The sequence below is a fragment of the Lynx rufus genome, unplaced genomic scaffold, assembly GCF_022079265.1.
Source record: "Lynx rufus isolate CCGP_SWC_20201006 ecotype Redwood Valley unplaced genomic scaffold, mLynRuf1.p SCAF_15, whole genome shotgun sequence".
Lineage (NCBI taxonomy): Eukaryota > Metazoa > Chordata > Mammalia > Carnivora > Felidae > Lynx > Lynx rufus.
Window position 1 is genome coordinate 53,288,205 of NW_025814829.1, and position 22,593 is coordinate 53,310,797.

General features: G+C 53.0%; 1 protein-coding gene across 3 annotated transcripts in view; it reads right to left on the reverse strand.

Annotated features, from left to right (window-relative positions):
* Positions 1-21,242, reverse strand: part of RCSD1 (RCSD domain containing 1) — a 75,905-nt gene extending 54,663 nt beyond the window's left edge. Inside the window, exon 1 of one of the 3 annotated variants that reach the window (XM_047077061.1) lies at positions 21,105-21,242. In XM_047077061.1, coding sequence (XP_046933017.1) covers positions 21,105-21,167 — 63 coding nt within the window. In that variant the 5' untranslated portion in view covers positions 21,168-21,242. Of the gene's footprint in view, positions 1-20,535; positions 20,618-21,104 lie in introns of those variants that run through there. The other 2 variants (XM_047077060.1, XM_047077059.1) reach the window with 2 other exon arrangements.
* Between the last annotated feature and the right edge of the window lie 1,351 nt (positions 21,243-22,593).

Consider the following 22,593-nt stretch of genomic DNA (forward strand, 5'->3'; position numbering starts at 1 on the left):
GGACCGCACTGTGCGTTGGCAGGAGAGGTGACCAGACGGAGGCTGGGCCTGGGTGAAGGGAGCACGGAGAGCACGAGAGCCAGGCGGGAGCTGCCAGTGCAGGGCTCAGTGTGCCCGGGGGCCCTCTTTCCAGGATATGGCCCAGGGACAGGCATGACAGAAGTAACAAGGAGCCAGGCATGGAGTGAAAGGTGGGCCCTGGGCCACCGCTCCGGTGCTCAGAGGCCTCGGAGCTCATTTCCACCCCGCGGCCGTGGTTCGGGGGCCGTGACCTCCGCCGCAACCTTTCCATTCTCACCTACGGCTGGAAGTGAGGCTCTGGGTCTGGGGGTGTCGTTATGGGCTGAACGGTGTCCCCCAGACTCGTATGTTGATGTCTTAACCCTCAGGACCTCGGCACGAGACCATGTGGAGACAGGTCTTCAAAGAGCAAGTTAAGTGAGAACGAGGTCCTTAGGGCAGGTCCTCATCCAACGTGACTGGTGTCCTTCTAAAACATTAGGAAACACACGGAGGGGACACCCCGTGCAGATGCCGGAGAAGACGCCCATCCTACGGCCAAGAGCAGAGGCCTCAGAGGAAACCAGCCCCGAGGACATGTTCATCTTGGACCTCTGGCCTCCAGAGCTGTGAGGAAATGCACGTCTGTTGTGAGAGCCCACGGTCTGTGGTACGTGGTTACGGGAGCCCCAGCCAACTAACACAGGCATTGAACCCGGCCTGCGGAAGCTGCCTCTGGGGCTGGGCCCCGAGGTCCCCCTCGTGCCAGCCCGCCGTGAATGCGCTCGCTCACGGCATGGCATCAGGGCCAGAGCGCCTCGCTTCCCCTGCGCTATCAAAACCGAGCCATTGGCTGGGCTGGAATCCTGGCCCTCCCTGCTCTGGTCTTAACTGGTATTTGTGTTTCTAAAACTCAAAACGCGTCACCGGACAGAAGAAGGGGGGGTCCCTCTAGCTCCTGAACTTTGCCCTGAACTGTGGCTAGAGCAGAGCTCCCGGCTGGAGTGAGGGGGCAGTGGTCCCTCTAGTATGGACAGGAGGCCCTTCCTCATGACCCAGGGCCTCCAGGTGGGCCCCAGGGGTATCGGGTCAGAGACATCCAAGACGAGAGAGGCCAGAAGTCCTGCCGACCCGCTGCCGGCTTCCTCCTTGTGGCTCCAACATGGCTTCTGCCTCTGAGCCCAGTGATCTGGGCTGGACCCAACCTGTTCTTTCGTCTGTAACAGCTGCTCTGAGTTTCAAAGGCAAACCACAAGAGGAGGAGGAAGCAGAGACCCAGGCAGAGGAGCACACCCTGTGGCTCTCCCCCCCCACCCTTTCTCTCTCTCTCTCTCTCTCTCTCAGGCTCCAGAGCGCCTGCCTCTCTTTGAGGGACCAAGTCGTTTTCCAGATACTTCCCTGTGTCTTCCAAAGCACAAAGGTGACAACACCCTGCCTCTTCCGTACCTTTTCCAAGTCCTTGACTACGAACACATGGTCCCATTTAATCCTCCCCATAAGCCAAGCAGGGATGGTGATACACCTGACGAGCACCCCAAATCTTGTGCCGCTGATCACAGCAATTCAGCGACGGACTTCAGTCCAGAGCCCTGACCTGCACCACTGTGCCTGACTTAGCTGGGCTGTGACACTCGCTTGGTTCTCCCCTGGGGCACACCCCAACACCCCAACACCCACAGTGCCCTTCACAGGCCCCGGGGGCACAGGTGAGCTGCCTTTCACTATGGACACTCGAAGCCCAGCCCCAGGTCTGCCCTCCCTTCAAACGCTGTGGCCACACCTAGGCATCCGCATTAGCGCACAGAGCCCTAGAACCGGGCTGCCCCTTCCCTTAGTCTCCAGGGAGGCCTTAGGGAGAAAGTTCATGGCCCTGGGAGGAAGGGTCCCCCTCCAGGGGGGAGGGAGGTCCTCCCCCCTCTACCCCCACAGTCCCTTCTGAAGCCCCACTTGCCCGATCTCTAGTTCAGACGACTGACCAGCCCCCTACAGGACCCCATGCCGAGCGCTCTCTCTCTCTCTCTCTCTCTCTCTCTCTCTCTTTCGGAGCCACAGCAAACTTTCTGAGATGGAAATCTGATCACATGACTCCGTGCCCCCCATTGCCCTGAGAATAAAGCGGGCGGTGGCACCAAGAGGTGGCTTTGGAGAGCTCTAACGGTTTCCCCATGATCTCATCAGCCACGCCAAATAAACACCCAACTGACTACTTTAAAAAGTGTGTGCTACAAATGCACCTCCAGGGCCCCTCAGGCTCCCCCTCCCTCGCGATCAGGACTGAGCTAAGCGGACCGAGCCTGAAAGAGACTCCTTGCAAATCTGAAATCCTGGGCAGAAATCGCGCCCTCCCTTCTCTCCTGCCTTGTCCCAGACTGAGCCCGGGTATCACCTCCTCTGGGACACCTCTCCTCCTCCCTGCAGGTCACACCCCGATCCGTGTCCCCGGGCACACATCTATGAGAATAAGTGACCACGCTGTTGCAGTCACCTGTTATCCTTCCGACTTCCTTACTAGGCTGCAAGCCCCTTGTGGGCAGGGCCCAAGTTTTATTCCCTTTTGTGTCCAGAATTTCCGGCACAGGACCTGACATGGTGGCCGCTCATTACGTATTTTTACTAAGCAAGCAAGTGAGTGAGTGTCTCTCCTCCCTAATCCAGACCACTCTTGCCCATGACTGTGAGGGGGTTCCTAGGTGCAAGTCCACTGCTCCCCAGAGGCCATTCCAAACCCTAGGGTGTTCTGTCCCCACCCTTGACTGGGAGTGAGGCTCTTGGGGTCCCATGCTGTCTCTGCCCCGCCTCCCCCTCGCTGGCATGTAATTTCCCCTTAACTGCAGCTGTTCCAGCCGGAAGTACCAGATTGTTGCTTCATTTCCCACGGTGCCCACAGCCCTTTCCTGCCCTCCCCTGCTCCCCCCGGCTGGTGGCGGACCCACAGGAGGACCTGGGAGGACAGGGCTCTGCACCGACCCAGGTGCCACGGGTCGCTGTCACCTCACATTCCCTACAATTTGTGCACGCCAGGTACAGAGAGCCTTGAAGAAAGGAAGGAAGGAAGGACGGGGCCGATTTGGCGACATTTACTGAGAACCACAGAAACATTCATGTTCTTTGACCTAATAATTCCACTCCTGGGAATTGCTTCCGAAGAAATAATTCAAAAGGACAACAAAAAAGATACATGTACTGTGTATCGCTATGTTATTTACAGTAAGGAGAACGTGAAAGCAAACGCCATGTCCCAAAATAGAAAAAAATGATTAAATAAATTATGGTATGTTTATATAACAGAATACCATACAAACATTTAAAATGAAAAGAGGGCTATGTAGAACAAGGATATTGTCTTGGAAACAAGATTAAGTGAAAAGATATAGACTTGCATATACGCTGATTACAACTTTGTAACAACTAAGTGTGTGGCTAAAAATAATAAAGACACACAAAATTGAAAGTAGTTACGTTACACGGAATCATCTTTTTCCCCCGATTTTTTTCTTCATGGAAAAGGGAATTACAATTGAGGATCAGAAAGGAGCAAGAAAAAGAAAAACAGTTGTGTTAGGATGATGAATTTTTACAATTTTACCTTTAAATGTGCAATATTAATAATCTAATAATCTAATAATAATAGAGAATGCAAGCAGGAGAGAGGGGCAGAGAGAGAGAATCTTAAGCAGGGTCCACGCTCAGTGCAGAGCCCAACATGGGGATCCATCCCATGACCTTGGGATCACGACCTGAGCCGAAATCAAGAGTTAGCCACTCAATGGACTGAGCCACCCAGGCGCCCCTAAAATAACAGTTTAAAGCTAAAGTGAAAACTCCTGAACACAACATCCTAGGGTTTTCTGGGAGGATTTTTTGTTGGTTGTGGTTTTAGCATTGTTTTACAAATAATACCAAGAACATCCTAATTCAGACCTTCTCAACATGTGGCTGTAGGTCTACGGATTCTCTGATGTGGGATCTGTAGCCTGATTGCCACAAACAGCACTTAAAAGCCCTCTGCCCACTGAATAAATAATTCTGTCCCCCTCTCCCTCCATTCTCTTCCTCTTGGCTACCACAATCCCAGCCCCCGGGTCACAGCTGAGAGGTGAGGAGGGCCCCATTCCTTGAGCTTGAGAGACAGTTAAGGGAAGGAAAATGGAACCCCACAAAGCAGAGACCTAGGGAGGCCTCCTGTGCAGGATAAAAACTCCAGGTCCTACATTGGTGGGGTACAGAGAGAAAGCCCGAGGTGGAGTATTTTTTTTTCTGTGTTAGTCTACATGAAGTTGACGGTCAGTTAACTGGGGGGCCCCGGGGGGCTCAGTAGGTTAAGCATCCGACTCTTGGTTTCAGCTCAGGTCATGATCTCACAGTTTGTGAGTCTGAGCCCCACGTGGGGCTCTGTGCTGGCAGCTGTGGAGCCTGCTTGGGATTCTCTGTCCCTCTTTCTGTCCCTCCTCCACTGCTTGCCCTCTCTCTCTCTCTCTTAAACAAACATTAACAAACAAAACTCCCAACCCTGTGCGTGTGAATTAAAGCGCTCGTTCACTGTCTTTATTCGTCTCCTGGTGTTCCTCAAACGTGAGAGTTGCCCATCGCCTTGGCCTTGGCCGTGGCCACTGTCTCCTTGCAGTGGCTTTTACCTCCCCTGCTTCAGAGACCATTTCTGTGCAGGGGACCACTGAACCTTCTGAATGTCCGGTTCCCAACGTCCTGCCGATGCCTCAACCAAAACTCAGCCTCTCCCCTGCCAAATTAGCAACGTTCTTCTCGCTGCTCTGGATGGAAAGTGCAGTCGCTCTGATCGCTCTCTCTCTCACCGCTGCCCCTGAGGCTGCTCCCAACGAAACACCAATCTCAAGGCCACCTCTCCTTGTGCTTTAGCCCCTCAGCTGGTACATCACCCTCCAGAGTCTCCCCACCCTCCCCCTGTGCGCTGGGACCAGATGAATAAGCCCTCGGGCGCCCCTTCCACCCTGGGAGCCCCCCTCCCCCCCCCCCACCGAGGGCCTTCACTTCCCACTGAAGAAAGCCCACATTACCAGTGTTGTCTTTCCAGCCGGTGCACAGTCTAAGTTTCATCCTAGCTTTCCGCCAGCCCCACCTCTGCCCATCCCTGCGTGCACGCACACTTGTGCACATGTGTGCACACACGCGCGCTCCCTTAAGAGACCCTCCACTTCGGTCACTTGAGGTACGACTCATGGCTGCCCACGCACGTCTCTCGTTCCTCCTCGTCACATTAGCTCTGCACCACCGTTTCTTCCTCGTCCCTGCACCACAGCCACCTGCTTAAAAAAACCTTCCTCGTTTGGGGCGCCTGGGTGGCGCCGTCGGTTAAGCGTCCGACTTCAGCCAGGTCACGATCTCGCGGTCCGTGAGTTCGAGCCCCGTGTCAGGCTCTGGGCTGATGGCTCGGAGCCTGGAGCCTGTTTCCGATTCTGTGTCTCCCTCTCTCTCTGCCCCTCCCCCGTTCATGCTCTGTCTCTCTGTCCCAAAAATAAATAAACGTTGAAAAAAAAATTAAAAAAAAAAACAAAAAAAAAAAACCTTCCACGCGTTCAGTGCCGGCTCTGAAGTCACCCCTCCCCTGAAGCCTCGTGCACAGCACCAGTCTCTGAGAAAGTCCCCCGGTCCCGTGGTCTTGTCACTTACATAACACCCTGTGCCCTGCACTTATGTGCCGATGCATCCTGTCACCTCCCACCCCCGGTAGGAAGGTGATTGAGATCCTGCCTTTATGTGTGACTCTCTCCGAGGAGGGACCGAGGCAGCACCTACTTAGTAGGCCCACTAAACACACGTGGGATGACGGACCAAGCGGCCTCTCCTGGCCGGGCCCACGTTTTCCCAACACCAAGCACAGGACTTTACATTCACCCCTGTTTAATTTCGTTAGGTCGGTTTGGGCCCAGCACCCCATCCTATATAAATCATTTTGAACTCGAATACCTCACGTAGAGTGTAGTAACTATCCTGGCTGGGGGTCATCTGTATTCTCCCCAGTGTTTCATCAAAGGCATTAATAAACATGTTTCGCGAAGCCAGGGCTAAGGACAGAGCCCTGTGGCCCAGCCCTGGAGACATCCAGCCGGAAAACCCTGAGGGGTGAAGTGTGGCCCCCTACACTCTGGGCAAGGTAGTTCGTCCCGCTCCGAATTCATCTTGCCGAAAAATCCTTCCTACCACAAGTAACGCAACTCTTTGAGATTTCAAAATTTCCTGGCTGGCACATGCAAGCTCTCAATTCCTTCAACCCAGCCGGAAGCTCAGGACTGACGTCCGCTGAGAAGGGTTCTGGCTTGGGTGATGAACTTCCAAATACATCCCAGCAGTCTCTGCTCCCCAGCAGGGACCTCCCGAGCAGGTGTGGAAGGCGAGGACAGGTCAGGGGAGACGTAACCCAGGTAAGTGAGAGGGAGGGAGGGGCAGAAAAGCAGTAGGATGGTCAGCCTCTCTCCTTCCGAGGTCCTGCCTCATTTCTCTGTCCTACCAGGCGAACCTACCAAACACACGTGCCGTCTCCTGTCCCCGCACCCCTTTCTTTGAAATATAATTACTGAGCCAAGGATACTCCCTTCTTCTTCCAGGCCTTGGTTGCCCTGAGAGCCTGCGGCCTGGATTTGCTGTTCCAGCACCGCCCCAAGCACCAGCCTCTTACAGAGGCCCAGGGAGATTCACCAGCGGAGGTCTGCACGCCGGGTGCGCTAACAGCCCCTCTACACACACGCTATCAGGGAGTCACGCCCTCTCGGGCCGGAGGAGAACTTCAGATGTCCTCTTGTCTATCCTGGGTCCCAGCCAAAGCTGCACCAAAGGCGAGGGAGGCCGTTCTCTTAAAAATCTACTCATGTATTCAGCAATCACGTCCAACCTACTATGAGACAGGCACTGTTCTAAGCACTTGATGCAAATATGAACTCATTGAATCCTCTAACAACCCAATCGTATAGGTACTCTTAACTGTTTCTATTTTACAGATGGGAAAACCAAGGCACAGAGAGGTCACAAGCTAGTAACTGGTAAAGTCAGGACTCGAACCCAGCTGTGTGTCTCCTGCGTGGGTATTCTTAACCCTTATGCCACGTCGTTGCCTCTCCGGGAGGTGATGTGAAGCCTGCAATCCGATCTTCATTCAAAAGGGTGTGTTGAATACATACTGTGCTGATTGTAGCCTACTAGGGCCAATGATGAGGATTCTTAGAGCTTACCGCTTAGTTGAAGAGATAAGGGAGCGTGCTTTAAAAAGACAGCATGGGGGGCGCCTGGGTGGCGCAGTCGGTTAAGCGTCCGACTTCAACCAGGTCACGATCTCGCGGTCCGTGAGTTCGAGCCCCGCGTCAGGCTCTGGGCTGATGGCTCGGAGCCTGGAGCCTGTTTCCGATTCTGCGTCTCCCTCTCTCTCTGCCCCTCCCCCGTTCATGCTCTGTCTCTCTCTGTCCCAAAAATAAATAAACGTTGAAAAAAAAAAATTAAAAAAAATAAAAAATAAAAAAAAAAAAAAAAAAAAAAAAGACAGCATGGTAGGGGCGCCTGGGTGGCTCAGTCAGGTTGAGGGTCCGGCTTCAGCTCAGGTCATGATCTCTCAGTCCGTGAGTTCGAGCCCCGCATCGGGCTCTGTGCTAACAAACAGCTCAGAGCCTGGAGCCTGCTTCAGATTCTTTATCTCTCTCTCTCTCTCTCCCCGTCCCCTGCTCATGCTCTGCCTCTCTCTGTCTCTCAAAAATAAGTAAATGTTAAAAAAAAGAAGAAAGAAAACATGGTAGAATTGGAAAACATTTTCCTTATGACCATTACACAGACCAGGATCTTTTTTTTTTTATTATTTTTTTTTAATTTTTTTTTAATTTTTTTAAATTTTTTTTTAACGTTTATTTTTGAGACAGAGACAGAGCATGAACGGGGGAGGGGCAGAGAGAGAGGGAGACACAGAATCGGAAGCAGGCTCCAGGCTCTGAGCCATCATCCCAGAGCCCGACGCGGGGCTCGAACTCACGGACCGCGAGATCGTGACCTGAGCTGAAGTCGGACGCCTAACCGACTGCGCCACCCAGGCGCCCCGACCAGGATCTTTTTTATGTATCTTCCGGCCTTCAGGGGAAGTCTTAGCTCTGGTTCACAGACGCCAATATCCCCTTCTTTGCACTCCCTCTGCCGCCTCCCATTAGGCAAAGAGAACACCAGAACTTTCTTACAGAAGACACGCTCAGGGATGTTACAATTTTTCACAATATCCACGTAACAAATATTAATAACCACGCCACCATGACTTTATATCCATGGGATGTTTTAATGTTCCAAGGCAGCTTCATAATTTTTTTTTTTCCATCACACATGATCTTACTTCCTTCTCAAATGAACCCTCTAAGGTAGGTAAAGTGGGCACAAGCTTTACAGACGGAGGTACCAACCAGGACCTTAAAGCTACTTACTGACTGTGGACCCGGAACTCAGGTTTCGTGGTTTACCCATCCACACAGCATCCCTGTTGGCCTGTCCCAAATGCGGTGCGCAGAAAAGGAAACCCAAGGGGGAACCGAGGGCAGAGGGTGGCCTGTTGCTACCATTGCCTTCAAATTCCACCCCCTGATTCCAGTGATATTTGCAGGCTTTCACTCACCCCTTCCTTAGACACAGAAGGAAGGGCTTATGGGAAAAATTGTAATTCTGCGTGTCTTGTAACTACATGCGGGAAAAAAAGCACAGGTTCCCTATTCCCTATGGGGGAGCATTTCCGAGCCAGCAAGGGTGGCTGCAAGCAGTGACTCTTGGTGGCACAGTCTGTGGAATTGGCTGCTCCGGGGCCAAGATGTTTGAGAAACTTTTTGATTCTATTATTTTTTTTTCTTGTAACCTCTTTATTCTTTTTTTAATGTTTATTTTATTTTTGAGAGAAAGACAGAGTGCAAGAGGGGGAGGGGAATAGAGAAAGGGAGGCAGAATCCGAAGCAGGCTGCAGGCTCTGTGCTATCAGCACAGAGCCTGATGGGGGGCTCGAACTCACGAACCGTGAGAACGCCACCTAAGCCAGAGTCTGACGCTTAACGGACTGAGCCACGCGGTGCCCCTAACTCATTTATTCTTCGAGAAACACTACAAACAGTTGCACCTAATGGTTCATGTTTCATTTCACTGATACCGTGTTCCTACAGAAACGGGGTATGTGTGTTGGCCCCATGACTTTCCCTCCAAACCCACCTGCCGCTCCGAATCACGCTCCAAAGCGTGAAGGGGAATTAAAATCACTGAAAACATTCTTTGTGTTGGTGAAGCAGGTTTCGTTTTCATCGGGAAGAACATCTCCAGCCACGAGGTGTGTAAGTCCCCAGGGAATGAGCGTGAGCGGCGCAGGTAAGTGTTCTTCCCCAGGCTTCACACCTTTGCCAGCGTGAAAGACACGGTCTTGCTTCCAGACCCAGTTCACGGATCATCTCGTCTCCTCTGGAAGTCCTGTAAGACCCCAAGGCACACGGACGGTGTTCACGACACATTCCTAACTCTTCTCATTCCCGGCACATGGGGGCACGTGGGAGGATCGCTCTTCTCCACTCCTGGGGTTGAGTGTGGCTGTACGGCCAGAGCCAGGGCCAGTGCCAGTCCTCTAGAACTTTCCTTCCCTCTGCCAGGACAACTGACAATGTTCCATATGGAAGTTGCTCCGTCAGCCTGGGTCGCAGAGGGAGGACAAGGACACGGAGCAGAACCCCCAGCCCAGCTCTTTTTTTTTTTTTTTTTTTTTTTTAATGTTTATCCATTTTGGAAAGACAGAGAGAGACAGAGCACAAGCAGGGGTGGGCAGACAGAGAGGGGGACACAGAATCGGAAGCAGGCTCCAGTCTCTGAGCTGTCAGCACAGAGCCCGACGCGGGGCTCAAACTCACGGACCGCGAGATCATGACCTGAGCTGAAGTCGGAAGCTCAACCGACTGAGCCACCCAGGCGCCCCTACCCCCACCCCAACGCCTAACCGACACGTGGCGTGAGAGAAAGAAACCTTTGCTGTCTTCAGCCGCTAAGACTGTGGAATTGCACTTTACAGACACACACTAGCCTGTCCTGACCATTACCTGTCATCACGTGTGACACCAAACTGCTTACTCACTGCCTTTACAGAGCCAATCAAATTGTTTTGTATCATTTCTTCCATCTCTGCGCCCTCTCCACTTCCAAACTCTACGGATCTTGAGAGCAGGTATTGCGTCTTGTTAATTTCCATTTGGTAGCCACTCAAAACATGTCCCCAACTCAGTGAATAAAGGGATGAATAATGAACAGGTAGTTGATAACAGAATATCAAATGACATCACATAAAATGCAATTTTATCATCTTGTTGGCACAATCCTTTCTGAATGTGGAGTTGATCCTGGATAATCTTAAGTGGCTCCTCCCAGCCAGCTAATACCACACTTATCTCATTGGAAAGAGACCAGACCAGGGGGAGATAATCTTTATAGCTCCATGGCAATGTCCCATGGCACCCTGTGGACCTCGTCTCCCAACTGTGGCTCTGACCAGAAAGAAATGTGGCTGCGATCCACCCCGATGTGGGTCTTGCTACCCGAGAGGCAGGAAATTGGTCACACAACAGATATCAACAAATATTCACTGGTAATTCACTCAAGGGCAGTGACAGAGGCGGTATTGTCCCAATGTGGCTTGCAATAACCAAGGATTCACCCTGCCAATCCCCAAGTCCCCTGCCCCCAGAACGGACAGCAAGTTGCCCGCTGTAGTGAGCTACACGGCACCCTCCAAGAAGATATGATCACTCCACGGTCTCTGGAACCTGGGAATGTTACCTCGTTTAGTAAAAGGGTATTGATTCTGAGATGGGGAAATTCCCCTGGATTATCAGTGTGGGTCCTAAATCCAATGACACATGTCCTTACGAGAGACACACAGAGGAGAAGGTAACGTGAACGCGAGGCAAAGATTGCAGTGGCCACAAGCCAAGGAAGCCGGCGCCTGCCAGGAGCTGGAAGAGGCGGGGAACAGACTCCCCTGAGCCTCGTTAGGGGATGTGGCCCTGGGACACCAATTGCAGCCATCCGGCCTCCAGAACCCAGAGGATACAGCCCTGTTGTTTTAAGCCACCTCGTTTGCAGCCACGTTGTGGCAGTCCCAGCAAACTCTTCTATCTGCCATCTCCACGGGCTCTAGACCCCCACGTGGGCAGCACTCGGGCGCTTTGCTGTCGCCTGGGCGTCGGCAGCTCTCGGGGCCTCCCATTCGTCGCCCCTGAAAACACAGGGGCTTGGAACCCGGTTCTTCTCCCGCATACTTCACTTCAGGGGAGGGGAGGGGATTTGGGCACGACTGGGAAACAGGGGCCAGGGGCTCTCCCAGGAAGACCCCTCGAGGGAGACTAGAAGAACAAGGAATAGCACTGCACCTGGGGGGGTTGGGCCTCCAAGCACACCCCCCCCCCCAATCTCTGCGCTCCTGGGTTAGAACAATGACAGTAAAAGCTGTTCCTGTCCCTGTCCCTCCCAGAGTTAATGGTGCTTGCTGGGTATGACCTAGGAAACTGAGCACCGCTGTCTGCACGTAGACCATACACAGAACTGGGGAGGCAAGAAAGGAATTACAAGCTGATTTCAACACACGGATGTGCAGTGCCCCGTACAAGGGAAGTTCCTGAGCCAAGCACCCAGAGTCCTTCGGCGGAGGTCTGACTTTGCCACTAACTGATTTTTTTTTTTTTTTTAGTGTTTATTTTATTTTTGAGAGACAGAGAGAGACAGCATGAGCGGGAGAGGGCAGAGAGAGAGAGAGGGAGACCCAGAATATGAGGCAGGCTCCAGGCTCTGAGCTGTCAGCCCAGAGCCCCACGCGGGGCTCGAACTCACAGACCGCGAGATCATGACCTGAGCCGAAGTCGGTCGATTAACCGACTGAGCCACCCAGGTGCCCCGCCACTAACTGATTTTAAGCATGACCATCGGTCAAGCATTTCTGTTTAGTTTCCTCATGTTTAAAATGGACGGAATAGGGACACCTGGGTGGCTCAGTCGGTTAAGCGTCTGACAAGATCAAGTCACGATCTTGTGGTTTTGTGGGTTCAAGCCCCGCGCTGGGTTCTGCACCGGCAGCGTGAAGCCTGCTTGGGATTCTCTTTCTCTCCCCCTGTGTCTGCCCCTCCCCCACTCACACTGTCTCTCTCTCTCTCTCTCTCTCTCTGAAAATTCACTGTCTCTCTCTTTCTCTCTCTGAAAATAAATAAAGGTTAAAAAATTTAAAAAAAAAAAACAAAATGAACGGAACGGGAGAGATTGCTAACAGTCCTTCTTGCTCTCAAAACCCTAAGCCTTAAAATTGAATTTTTATTTAAACTTCCTTTTTTTTTTTTTTTTTTTTGGCCATAGACGCTTAGGCTAGTTTCACCCAGAGATACAGCTGGAACCTTTCGCAAATCTTTCCGATATGTAGCAAGGTCTCAGAGTAAATCTCTGCCGGACCTTCAAGGCCCCGGGCCTAGCCACCTGGCCTCCACTGTATGCTGGCCCTGAGCTGAAGGAGTGGCCAGGCCGAGGGGCCTGTGGTCTCCCCGTGAGCACACAGGCACTGTGGGGGCGGTCAGAGCCTCTCCGGTGCGGGACAAAGAACAGGGGCCAATGCGGGGGCTGGCTCTTCCAGACTACCGTCACCTTCTAGACATAACTGGATCACACTGACGAAACCAGATGTGGTGGGTCTTTATGAGGACTAAAAAAAGATAAACTTAGGCAAAACCTCTATTTTAGTAGGCACTCCCACACTGACATCGATGTGGTTGCTCAGAACTTCTCCCCGATCCATCAAAACATACCTCAAGAGCAAGGCGAGCCAGAGACCCAAAGCCTGGGAATGTATGTTGCGGGGGGAGGGAGGGTGTGCGACGTGGGGCCACCCCCTCATGCTGGCAGGGCTGTCCCTTTAGCTCACGTGCCGGGCGAGGGTCTGCAGGGGAGGCCCCGAGGGCGCCTGAAGCCCTGGGTGGCATATTGTGACACGTAAATTCTTAGTGACCTCTGCTGTGGGTGCTGGGCTTTCGTCACAGCAGCCACAAGCTCAGCTTCCTGTTTCTGTTGCGCTGTGTGGCTGGGTCCGGCCGGGGCGATGCACATGCTCGGCTGCTGCTGGGCCCACCTCGCCTGTCCCTGTGCTGCCCTGGGCCAAAGGTAAATGCTGGTTTTCTAGAACATGCACACGCTGTGCGGCCACAACAGCCACAGTGGGAAGAATGAGAGGGGTTGCAGGTAGAGGTGTGAATGGACAAGGAGGTTTTTTGTGAGCCTAGTTGTTCCCAGAAGCCTTTTTTCTTTTCTTTTCTTTTCTTTTCTTTTCTTTTCTTTTCTTTTCTTTTCTTTTCTTTTCTCTTTTCTCTTCTTTTCTTTTCTCTTTTCTTTTCCTTTTCTTTTCTCTTTTCTTTTCCTTTCCTTCTTTCTTTTTCTTTCTTTCTTTTTCTTCCTTTCTCTTTCTTTCTCTTTCTTTCTCTTTTTTTTCTTTAAAGCTTATTCATTTTTGAGAGAGACAGAGCGTGAGCAGGGGAGGGGCAGAGAGAGAGAGGGAGACACAGCATCTGAAGCAGGCTCCGGGCACAGAGCCCGACGCGGGGCTCAAACTCACAAACCGTGAGATCATGACCTGAGCCGAAGTCAGACGCTTCACGGAGCGAGCCACCCAGGTGCCCCGTCCCAGAGGCCTCTTTCTGTCGGGGAAGGAAAGAGGGCCGTGGGGGTGACTTCTGGTGAGCCTGACCAAAGGCATTCCCCTGGGGCCCGCAGCCCGTTTCATATGGATTTCCTCAGCAAGAGTGTGTAGGTGCAGGCCTGGGGCACAGCACGCTCGTCACTGGCTGAGCACCCCCAGGGCGGCCAGGAGGCTGCACCTTTGTGGGGGGATCCCCGGCAGAGGAAGCAAGTTTTCTCTGGCTCCCATTAGAGAGGCTGCCTTTGAACTCCTACACACCTGAGAACTTACCAAGACACTATCTTGAATTTTTTTTTTATGTTATGTCATGTGTGTACATCTTGTTTCCCCAAATAGAAGAGAGCTCCTTTAAGGCGGGAACTGTAACTTACATTTCTCTGTAACCCCATCCTGTCCCCCAACTGCAAATACCTTTATCTCGCTTTATCCTCCAGGAACGAAGGGCAGGTGGTTCCCCAGGCACACCACGCTGTTTCGAGCACCAAACGCTTTGCTCTTGTCACTTCCTCTCACTGGAACACTTGTCCCAATTTTGTGCACCAAGACTCCTACTCATGTCTCAAGACTCAACTTAGAAACGGTCTGTCACAGGAAGTCCCCCTGAATTCAGGCCAGGTGCGTTGCCTCTCCTGGGTGCTTGGGAGCTCAAACCTCAGTTCTGCACTGTTGGGTGCTCGCCCTGCCCCCAGACCTGAGTTCTGCAAGGCTGGGCGGGGTGAGGCGTTTATCTTTGTGCCCCCAGTGCCTGGCCTAATTAAAGAGCGAGGGTGTGGTGTCCTGTGAATTGGTAGGGATCGATTACAGAACATCCAGTCTGGGAAAGAGCTGTGATTGCTACCCCGAGGCCAGGAGGGTGGTCCTGATATGGCACAAGCAGGTTCCAAACAAAAGGCTGGGGACGTCTGGCGATGCAGACACTTAGTTTCTTGGCTGGAATGTCAGACTCCGGTGTTTGGAATTTCTCAGTGCTTCCAGCCTGGGGGCCCAAACACTATCCATTAAGGATGGGCTCTGATGGCATCTCAGAAAGGTCTCCTACACGTCCTACACATCCACGTCACCTTCCCAGGGAGCCACTGGAGCTGTGATTGCAGTGGCTGGAGCCCCTTCTCCCAGAAAAGGATGTGACCCATCCAAATGAGCCTTTACAGGGGAGCCTCACAGGCTCAGCCGTCATTGTCCACAATCCCCCAGAAGACAGGTATCCAGGAGGCCCCCAAAGGAAGAAGATGGGGCGTTCACTGCCCAAACGACCAGGGTACAAGGGCAGTGTCCTCGCCGGTCTGACTCAGGTAGATCCATTCAGGAGGTGAGCTCCTGGAGAGCCTCAGGGCAGTAAGGTTGATGGCGGCCACCACGCCCTAGCACTGTGTCTGCAGTATCGTTTGCCCTCTTTTGCACACAGAGATAAAAATGTCCGTATGACACCCCGAAGGCCGAACATGAAGTGGTATCGCTTTTGTGCTGAAAGTGACGATCGTACTTCTCAAGGCTTAGGCTGCACTCCTCCCCAGACGAGAGAAGCACTGCTGTTGGCTTTCCAAAGGTCCAACAGCAACCTCAGTGTCTCGGCTTCCTCCCTTACGATGGGGGGGCGGGGGGAGAGGGGTGAAGGGGCGCAGAGGGGGGACAGCGAGAGATGGTTTCATTCCACCCACAGCCTTGAGATGTTTCAATTGTAGTGAGTGGAGTAGGGCTGGTCAAGCTGGCTGCAAACCTAAAACTAATACTAGAGGAAGGCAGGGCTGCCTTCAGACTTCTCTGGAACCAAAATGCTTTCCCCTGTGGCCCTGATAAGATTACCGGGCTGCTGAGCCGCCAGCGTTCAGATTTCCCACGGAACCGCTCGCCTTGCCCAGAGGAGGCTCCCTGCGGATCAGGCTCTGAAACCTGACTCCCTCCCAGGAATGCACACTCACCCCTCCTGTGATCGGGCCTGGGCCCTTCCAGTTCGACTGCCCCAAGTTCCCGCTGTTACTGCAGCCCCTTGAATGAAAGGTGTCAGCTAAGTGGAAGCCAGTGTAACTTTGTGGGTCCCACAGAGCACCTGGGAGCCAGAGAGGAATGTAGGGCTATGGGGGCATGCCCACAGTCCTCCGAGCTAAACCCCAGCTTCCAGAGGCCATGTGGTCCCTGATTATGACCCATAAACTCCAGCCAGCAGCCAACATACGGCTCAGTGAGAGGGGGAGTCCAAAACCAGCAAAGGCTGTTGGTGAAATTGTGGTTAAAAAAAAAAATTGAATGAAATAAAAAAAAATCAGTGAAAAAGCAGGTTACAAATGGAATACGTTAAATATACAGGCACACACACACGTACACACACACTCTGTGTACCTCCCTCTTTCTCTCGTCATCGTGCTACTGATAGTCTGCAAGGATAAAAGATATGACAGCCCCACAGGTGACATTTCAAACACAAGCTCCAGTATGCAATAAATGCTCAGTAAATACGGAATAAACGGACGAATAACCAAGAATATCTGGGAAGGACGTGGAGTTGCCTCAGAGAAAAGGGCTCATTAACTGTCTCCATCTAAATTAGAAATCCATTGTTTGTTCAGTGGCAATAAAGTTTAATGGTCCCAGACTAAATCTTTCATTTGTTCAACGAAATAGACATATGGCCGTGGGAGATAAGTTTAATTTTCACGTGTCTACTATTAGTTGAACACGTGAAGCATTTAGTCTGTAAAAATTAAACTTTTTGCAAGCACTCTCAGGCTATTTGATAGGGCCTGCAACTTATATTTAAACAACTAAGGATATTAATTTAACGTAGATGTCCTAAGTCTCCAGCTCTTTCTTTACTATATAATTCTCTCTTCTTAGGCTCCTATCCACAGTGATGTCATCTATGATCTCTTCTAAAAATGAATCGCATTTGCATCTTGGGAGGCCTGTATTTCTCATGGAGTGCTGGGCATCTCAAAACCAATACACCTGAACCTTGCTTTAAAAAAAAAAAAGTCCCATTGGGGCGCCTGGGTGGCTCAGGCAGTTAGGCGTCCGACGTCGGTTCAGGTCATGATCTCGCGGTTTGTGAGTTTGAGCCCCGTGTCGGGATCTGCACTGACAGCTCGGAGCCTGGAGCCTGCTTCCGATTCTGTGTCTCTCTCTCTCTCTCTCTCTCTCTGCCTCTCCCCTGCTCATAGTCTGTCTCTGTCTCTCAAAAATAAATAAATGTAAAAAAATAAATAAATTAAAACAAATAAGATTAAATTACAAAATCCGATCTCTCTCCCATCATCAACCATTTATTTATTTCCTCGTTCAAAAACCATTTACGGTCTGTTGGGCCTTCCAGGGAGAGGGCCAGGTGGGCAGGCAGTTCCAAGTCGGCCTAGGACTCTAATGCAGCTTGAACAAAGTGCTCTGAGAGCGAGGTCAACGACCCTGGGGGCACCTGGGAAGGCTTCCCAAGGCGGAGACACTGGAGCCGTGGACAGAGAGGGCAAGGAGTTCCCTGTTGCTGTTAATTCATTTCCCAAGCAAACTTCTCTTGAGAAATGAGATGATTATACTTCTAGGCACTGTGCTAACTGAGCTCACACACAGACGTCAATTCTCATTTCTCCTTCAACACGGGGTCTTCGCTCCTGCATCGCATCGTTTCCATCCTTTTTGTCTCTCGAAGTCAGACTCTGGGCGTGGACCCTCAGAGAAGCTTCTCAGCCTACTTCCCCTGCTCACTCAATGAACTGGCATTTCTGCCAACTCATCCCTGCAACTTCCGGGCCGCCATCTTGCTAAATGCCCGGCAGTTTCCTACTGTCCAGGGAGCAGAACCCGGGGCCATCCACTACCTGGCCTTTGAGGCCTGCAGCTGGCCTCTGTCTGAATTAGAAAAAGGCACCCCTTGGGGGCACAGCGAGACAAGGCGACTTTGTGTGAAGAAAAAGTAACCCCTTCCTCCAGATGGCTTGGATTCCAGCTCCCACTCACCCACTTGGCCAGCATCCACTATACTTGGAGGCCCTGTGGTTTTTATCTTATTACTTTCATTTTTTTTTTTCTCTCTCACTGCTTCCCTACCTTCCTCTCCAGCCAACTGGCCTACTTTCCTGAACAAAGCTGGCATGTTCTCCCTGTACCCATTCCTTATGCCTTCTCCTCCTCACCACCCACCCTGCTTTCAAGGCTTCTGTCAAGTCTCACCTCGAAATATCGGAATACTGTAGCACTTATGATCTGCAGTAGTCATTCATTTGGCATTCACCCATCTGAAAATTGCGTCCACGACGGGGTCTAGAAAGTCCCATCTCCCCTACCGGACTGTGTGTGAGCTTTTAAAACCCATCTTTATCTTGTTTATTCCAGAGGGCTTAATGAGGGCTGAAGTAATGACTGAGACTGTCGATAATGGGAACAGTGACTTAAAAAAAGAAAAGATTCGCCAAAGACTTCTAATAGGCAAGTGGGTTCTAGAGAATGAATGTTGAGTCAGCCCTGTTGGTCTGACTTGAATTCCTAATGCTGAGAAGTAATATAACTCAGTTTCTCCCCAAGTATAGTGGTGCCTTCAAGCTCAAAAGGGACTCTCATCTCTCAAAAGAGGGTTTTACTCTGCGAGTTGGCAGGAGTTCCCAAACCCCACTCCTGCATACCATGACCCCCCATAAAAAGTTTACTTCCTGGTTCAGAACTGTCACTTCCCCAGCCTCTCGGTTTCCTCTTTACTTCCTTTTCCAGGGCCCGCAGTCCAAGTTCTTTTTTCAGTCGTTTCGACACAGAAACTTCAAAAGCAGGGCACATTGACAGACTTCCTGGCTAGCTGAGCAATTCCTCTCATCCCCCCTTACCCCCACACCCCCCATCTTGGTGAGATTCCCCCGTCAGTAACTACACTACGCATCTCTGGAGCCGGGAGGGGGGGGCACAGAGAGGGGGGCTCCCCCCCCCAACACCGGCCCCAAGCCACACAGGAAGTTGCTCAGGTGAGAATTTCAGGGCCTCCCCCCCCCACCCCGCCCCTCCCCACACACCATTCCTTCCTCAGCTGAGGGAGAAGAGAGCGCCTCTGTGGAAGGAGTCCTTCTATCTCTTCCCAGAACAAAGTTCACACAGGCATTTGGCCCTCAAGCGGCAACATGCTTTTAAGCCTAAAGCGTGCTTTGCTCTTATCCCCGATCCATTTCTGCGAGAAACGAGCCAGGTCCTACATCATATTGAACCTCTAGCCTAGGGCCTGAGGCCCCCTGTACTCTCCCAGAGGAGGGAACCCGCTTTTTAACATTTTTAATGTCTATTTATTTTTGAGAGAGAGAGAGAGAGAGACAGAGACAGAGCACGAGTAGGTGAGGGGCAGAGAGAGAGAGGGAGACACAGAATTACAGCCACAGAGGGCTCCAGGCTCTGAGCTGTCTGCACAGAGCCTGACACGGGGCTCGAACTCACGAACCGTGAAATCGCGACCTGAGTGGAAGTTGACTGAGCCACCCAGGTGCCCCTGAGGGAACCCACTTCTCAAGCAACTTCTCTAGGAGCTTTCATTCACCCGGCCTGACCACCCAGGCGCCCCGGGGGCTGTCTCCCTCCTCGGCCCTGATCTGCCCTGATCTGCCCTGAGGCCGTATCGCCGGAGAGAATCCCGAGGCCGACTGTGAACACCACCTGCTGAGCTTTGCCGAGAGTTCCCGGCCACCCTTCCGCAGCCCTGATCTGCCTGAGTTTCCCTGACTTGCAAATGCTTCTACGGAGGGTCCATCCCACACTCTGCAGGCTCCCTGAAGGTGATCCCTGCTCCCTGAAGACAACCGGTCGAGCTGCATGCCTGAATGCGGGATGCCTGCTCCATACAGACCCACAGCCCTTCAGAGAAGTCACAGAGGCAGGCCCAGCAGAGAGTCTAGCTTAGGACAGCCGCCCAGGGCTCCTGCACAGAGCCTGGAGCTGGGAAGAGAGAAGACTGTCTGTGAGTTGATTGTCGCTGCCAGGCTCAGGAGGAACAGTTTTCGTTTTGAACATGGGTGGGAGTGGCACCCCTGGCAGGCGCACTTCCAGCGGTAAATGTGGGTGGGAATCACCTTAGAAGCCACATAACATTTGCACCTTCTCCTTTCATCGTTTTCGAAAGCCCTGTCCTGCTAAGATCGGCTGAGGGCTGAAGGTCAGGTCTCCATTTCAAGGGGGAAATCTACGGACGCCTCCAAATGTGGCCAAGGGAGGGACCGGGGAATCCAGCGGGCATTCCTGCACAGGACAGCGGCGCCTGGACCCCACTGAGGCCGGAACGGCGCCAGGAAAGACCCACGCACAGAAGGGAGCCGCGGAGAGCCTCCCCCGGGGTGCGCCCCCCACACGCGGCCGGCACACCTCAGACGGCGCGGACACGCAGGGGACTCGCGCGTGTATCAGAAGCGGTGCCATTTCACCGCCCACGACGGGAGCTTCCCGGAAAGTTCTGAAAGGACGTGCGACAGACTGGGGCTTGACAAGCAAGAGGACTCTCTGGAAGAGGCCAGTCTGCAGTGGAAAAGGGAAGCCCACAGCCGGGCACAGAAGTGCCTCGCGTCGCCTGTTCTGTTTCCCTTTTCAGTACCCGTCCTCTCTGCAGATTCGGGGGCTTCGGCTTCCGTGCGAGTGTTCGCCCACGCGTTCGCCCGTTTACGCAGTCGGCTGCACCGCACTCTCGGATTCTGAAGCCGGGAGGTCCACACCCCACACCTGGAGCCCCCGGACGGGACCTCCGACCTCCCCCACCCCCCCACTCCGCGCGCTCCCTCTCGGGTCCCCCCGCCGCCCCGGGGGGGGGTGTCTCCCGGGGAGCACGGGGCGCTCCGGGGCGCGTCCACCCTCCCCTGGGGGGCGGCCGCAGCCCCGCGCCCCCAGCCCTGCTCCCGGGGCTTTACCTCCATGGCCTCCAGGTGCCGGCTCCGCGGCGGCCGCGCTCGCTGTCCGCTCGGCTCCCCGCGCCCGCCGGGCCGGGGCTGCGGCGCGCAGGGCAAGGGGGCGGCGGCGCGCCGGCTGCCTCGCTCGGGACTGCGGGCGGCCCGGCCCTGCGCGAGAGCACGAGGGAGGGGGGAGGCCGGGGGTGGGGGGAGGGGGAAGGGGTGGGGAGCGGGGGAGGGAGGCCGGCGATCAGGGTTTAAATTTAGACGCAAATCTAAACAGATACTGTCCCCTCCCAGGGCAGGACTCGGGCGAGGGAGCCGCGACTCCATTAATCTGCCCAAACATGGGGATGGGACAACCGCCTGGCCCCTCTTCCTGGCGAAGTTTCCGCCGGACCCCGGTCTCTGCCCGGGTCCCAGCCCTTTTCAACCTCGCCCTCCTTTCACATGCCTTTTTCTGGCTCTAAAAGTTAAAGTTGTTCTTCTATTCCTTTCCTCTCCCCTCTTTTCTGTTTCTTTTACGTGCATCCTTGTTGCTTTCGTCCTTTTTTTTTTTTTTTTTTTAAATTATTGCATTCATGTCATACCTGGGTTTCCTGGCGTTCTGGCGTGGGAGCGAGAGGACTGTGGAGGCGTCTGTGCTCTCTCATGGCCCCAGACGGGAGCTGTGGCAACGCTCAGTGTGGCACCGACAGGACCACCTTTCCTATTTTCATCGCCTTTCTTTTCCACGTGCACGGTCACATTTTCAGGAAACCGCTATCAATCTATCCGTCTCTCATCTGTGTATAGGGCGGAGTGGGGGTGGGGGGGAGGGTTGGGGAGGAAGGACAAGAAATCCAAGCAAAGATTTTCAGGTTCCCTGTGGCGTGAAATCTTTTCTTTTCCCCTGATTAGACTGATGCATTGGATTCTGTGGGAATTTCAGCTCCCACAAGCTGCTTGCTAAAGGGCCTTTTCCCGTTCGTGTTAAATAGAGTAAAGGCCAAGATCCTGAACATCCGATTCCCAGAAGACCCAGCATAGCAGCCCTCCCCCAGCGCTGTCCCAGCCCTCTGGGCAGCCAAGAGGCTGGAAGATGAGGAGGCCACACCGGAGGGATGTGGGACCTGGAATCTGCTAACAGCTTGTATACTGGCCACCGGCCCCAGGTGCCCCTTCTGGATCCCTCCTCCCAGGACAGAGAGAAGAGGGGACATGGGTGCAGGGATTATGGGGGGGGGGGATTGGCTGGCAGGGAGGGAGGCCTCCTGTCCTGCCCCCGTGCCCAAGGCCTCACCCAGGGCACCCGGGACAGGGAGGGCCCTCTTCAGAGGCAGCGGGCCCTGTGAAGGGAAATATACGGAGAATCCCATAAAGGAAACAAGTTGAGAGTTTGCTCACACTAGGGAGAGCTGCGCTGACTCTGCTGTTCATCCCAACACCACCCCGGGGGCTTTCAGGCCCTTGGATTGCTGCTTTGGGTACCAGTCTTAGAAACATGACCTTCTTCCTATCGTAGAACCTTCTAAAGCCTGACTTTCTAAAACACTAACAGCCCGAATGCCGAAGTATTTTCTAGTTCATCAAACTGAATGGGACAACGGGGGCAAAGACCTTGATTTCAGAAACAGATTGAGGGTTGTATTCTAGCTCTGCTACTTTCTTGCTGAGTTTCCTTGGACAGGTCACTTGACCTCTCTGATCCCGGGTTTCCTCAATCTGTACAGTTTAGTAGTCACTCTGAGAAGAGTAGCTATTTTTACAATGTTTCACTTTGTGTACAAGCTCCAATCGGTAGGGACCAGATCTTTCTTTTATTTAGAGCAGGGCATTCTGGGGCCCAAGGAAAGGGTCCCCTCCCCATTTCAGCCACGCAGCTACAGATGTGAGGACTCTAGGGCAGGACTGGCAGCAGGAAAGGAAATTTCCTGGTACCTTCCAATGCATACTTGTGGCTGTGATTGTTTTCCTTTCTTCCTTTAAAAAAAAAATTTTTTTTTAATGTTTATTTATTTTTTCAGACGATGTGAGAGACAGAGTGCAAGCAGCAGAGGGGCAGACAGAGGGAGACACAGAATCCGAAGCGGGCTCCAG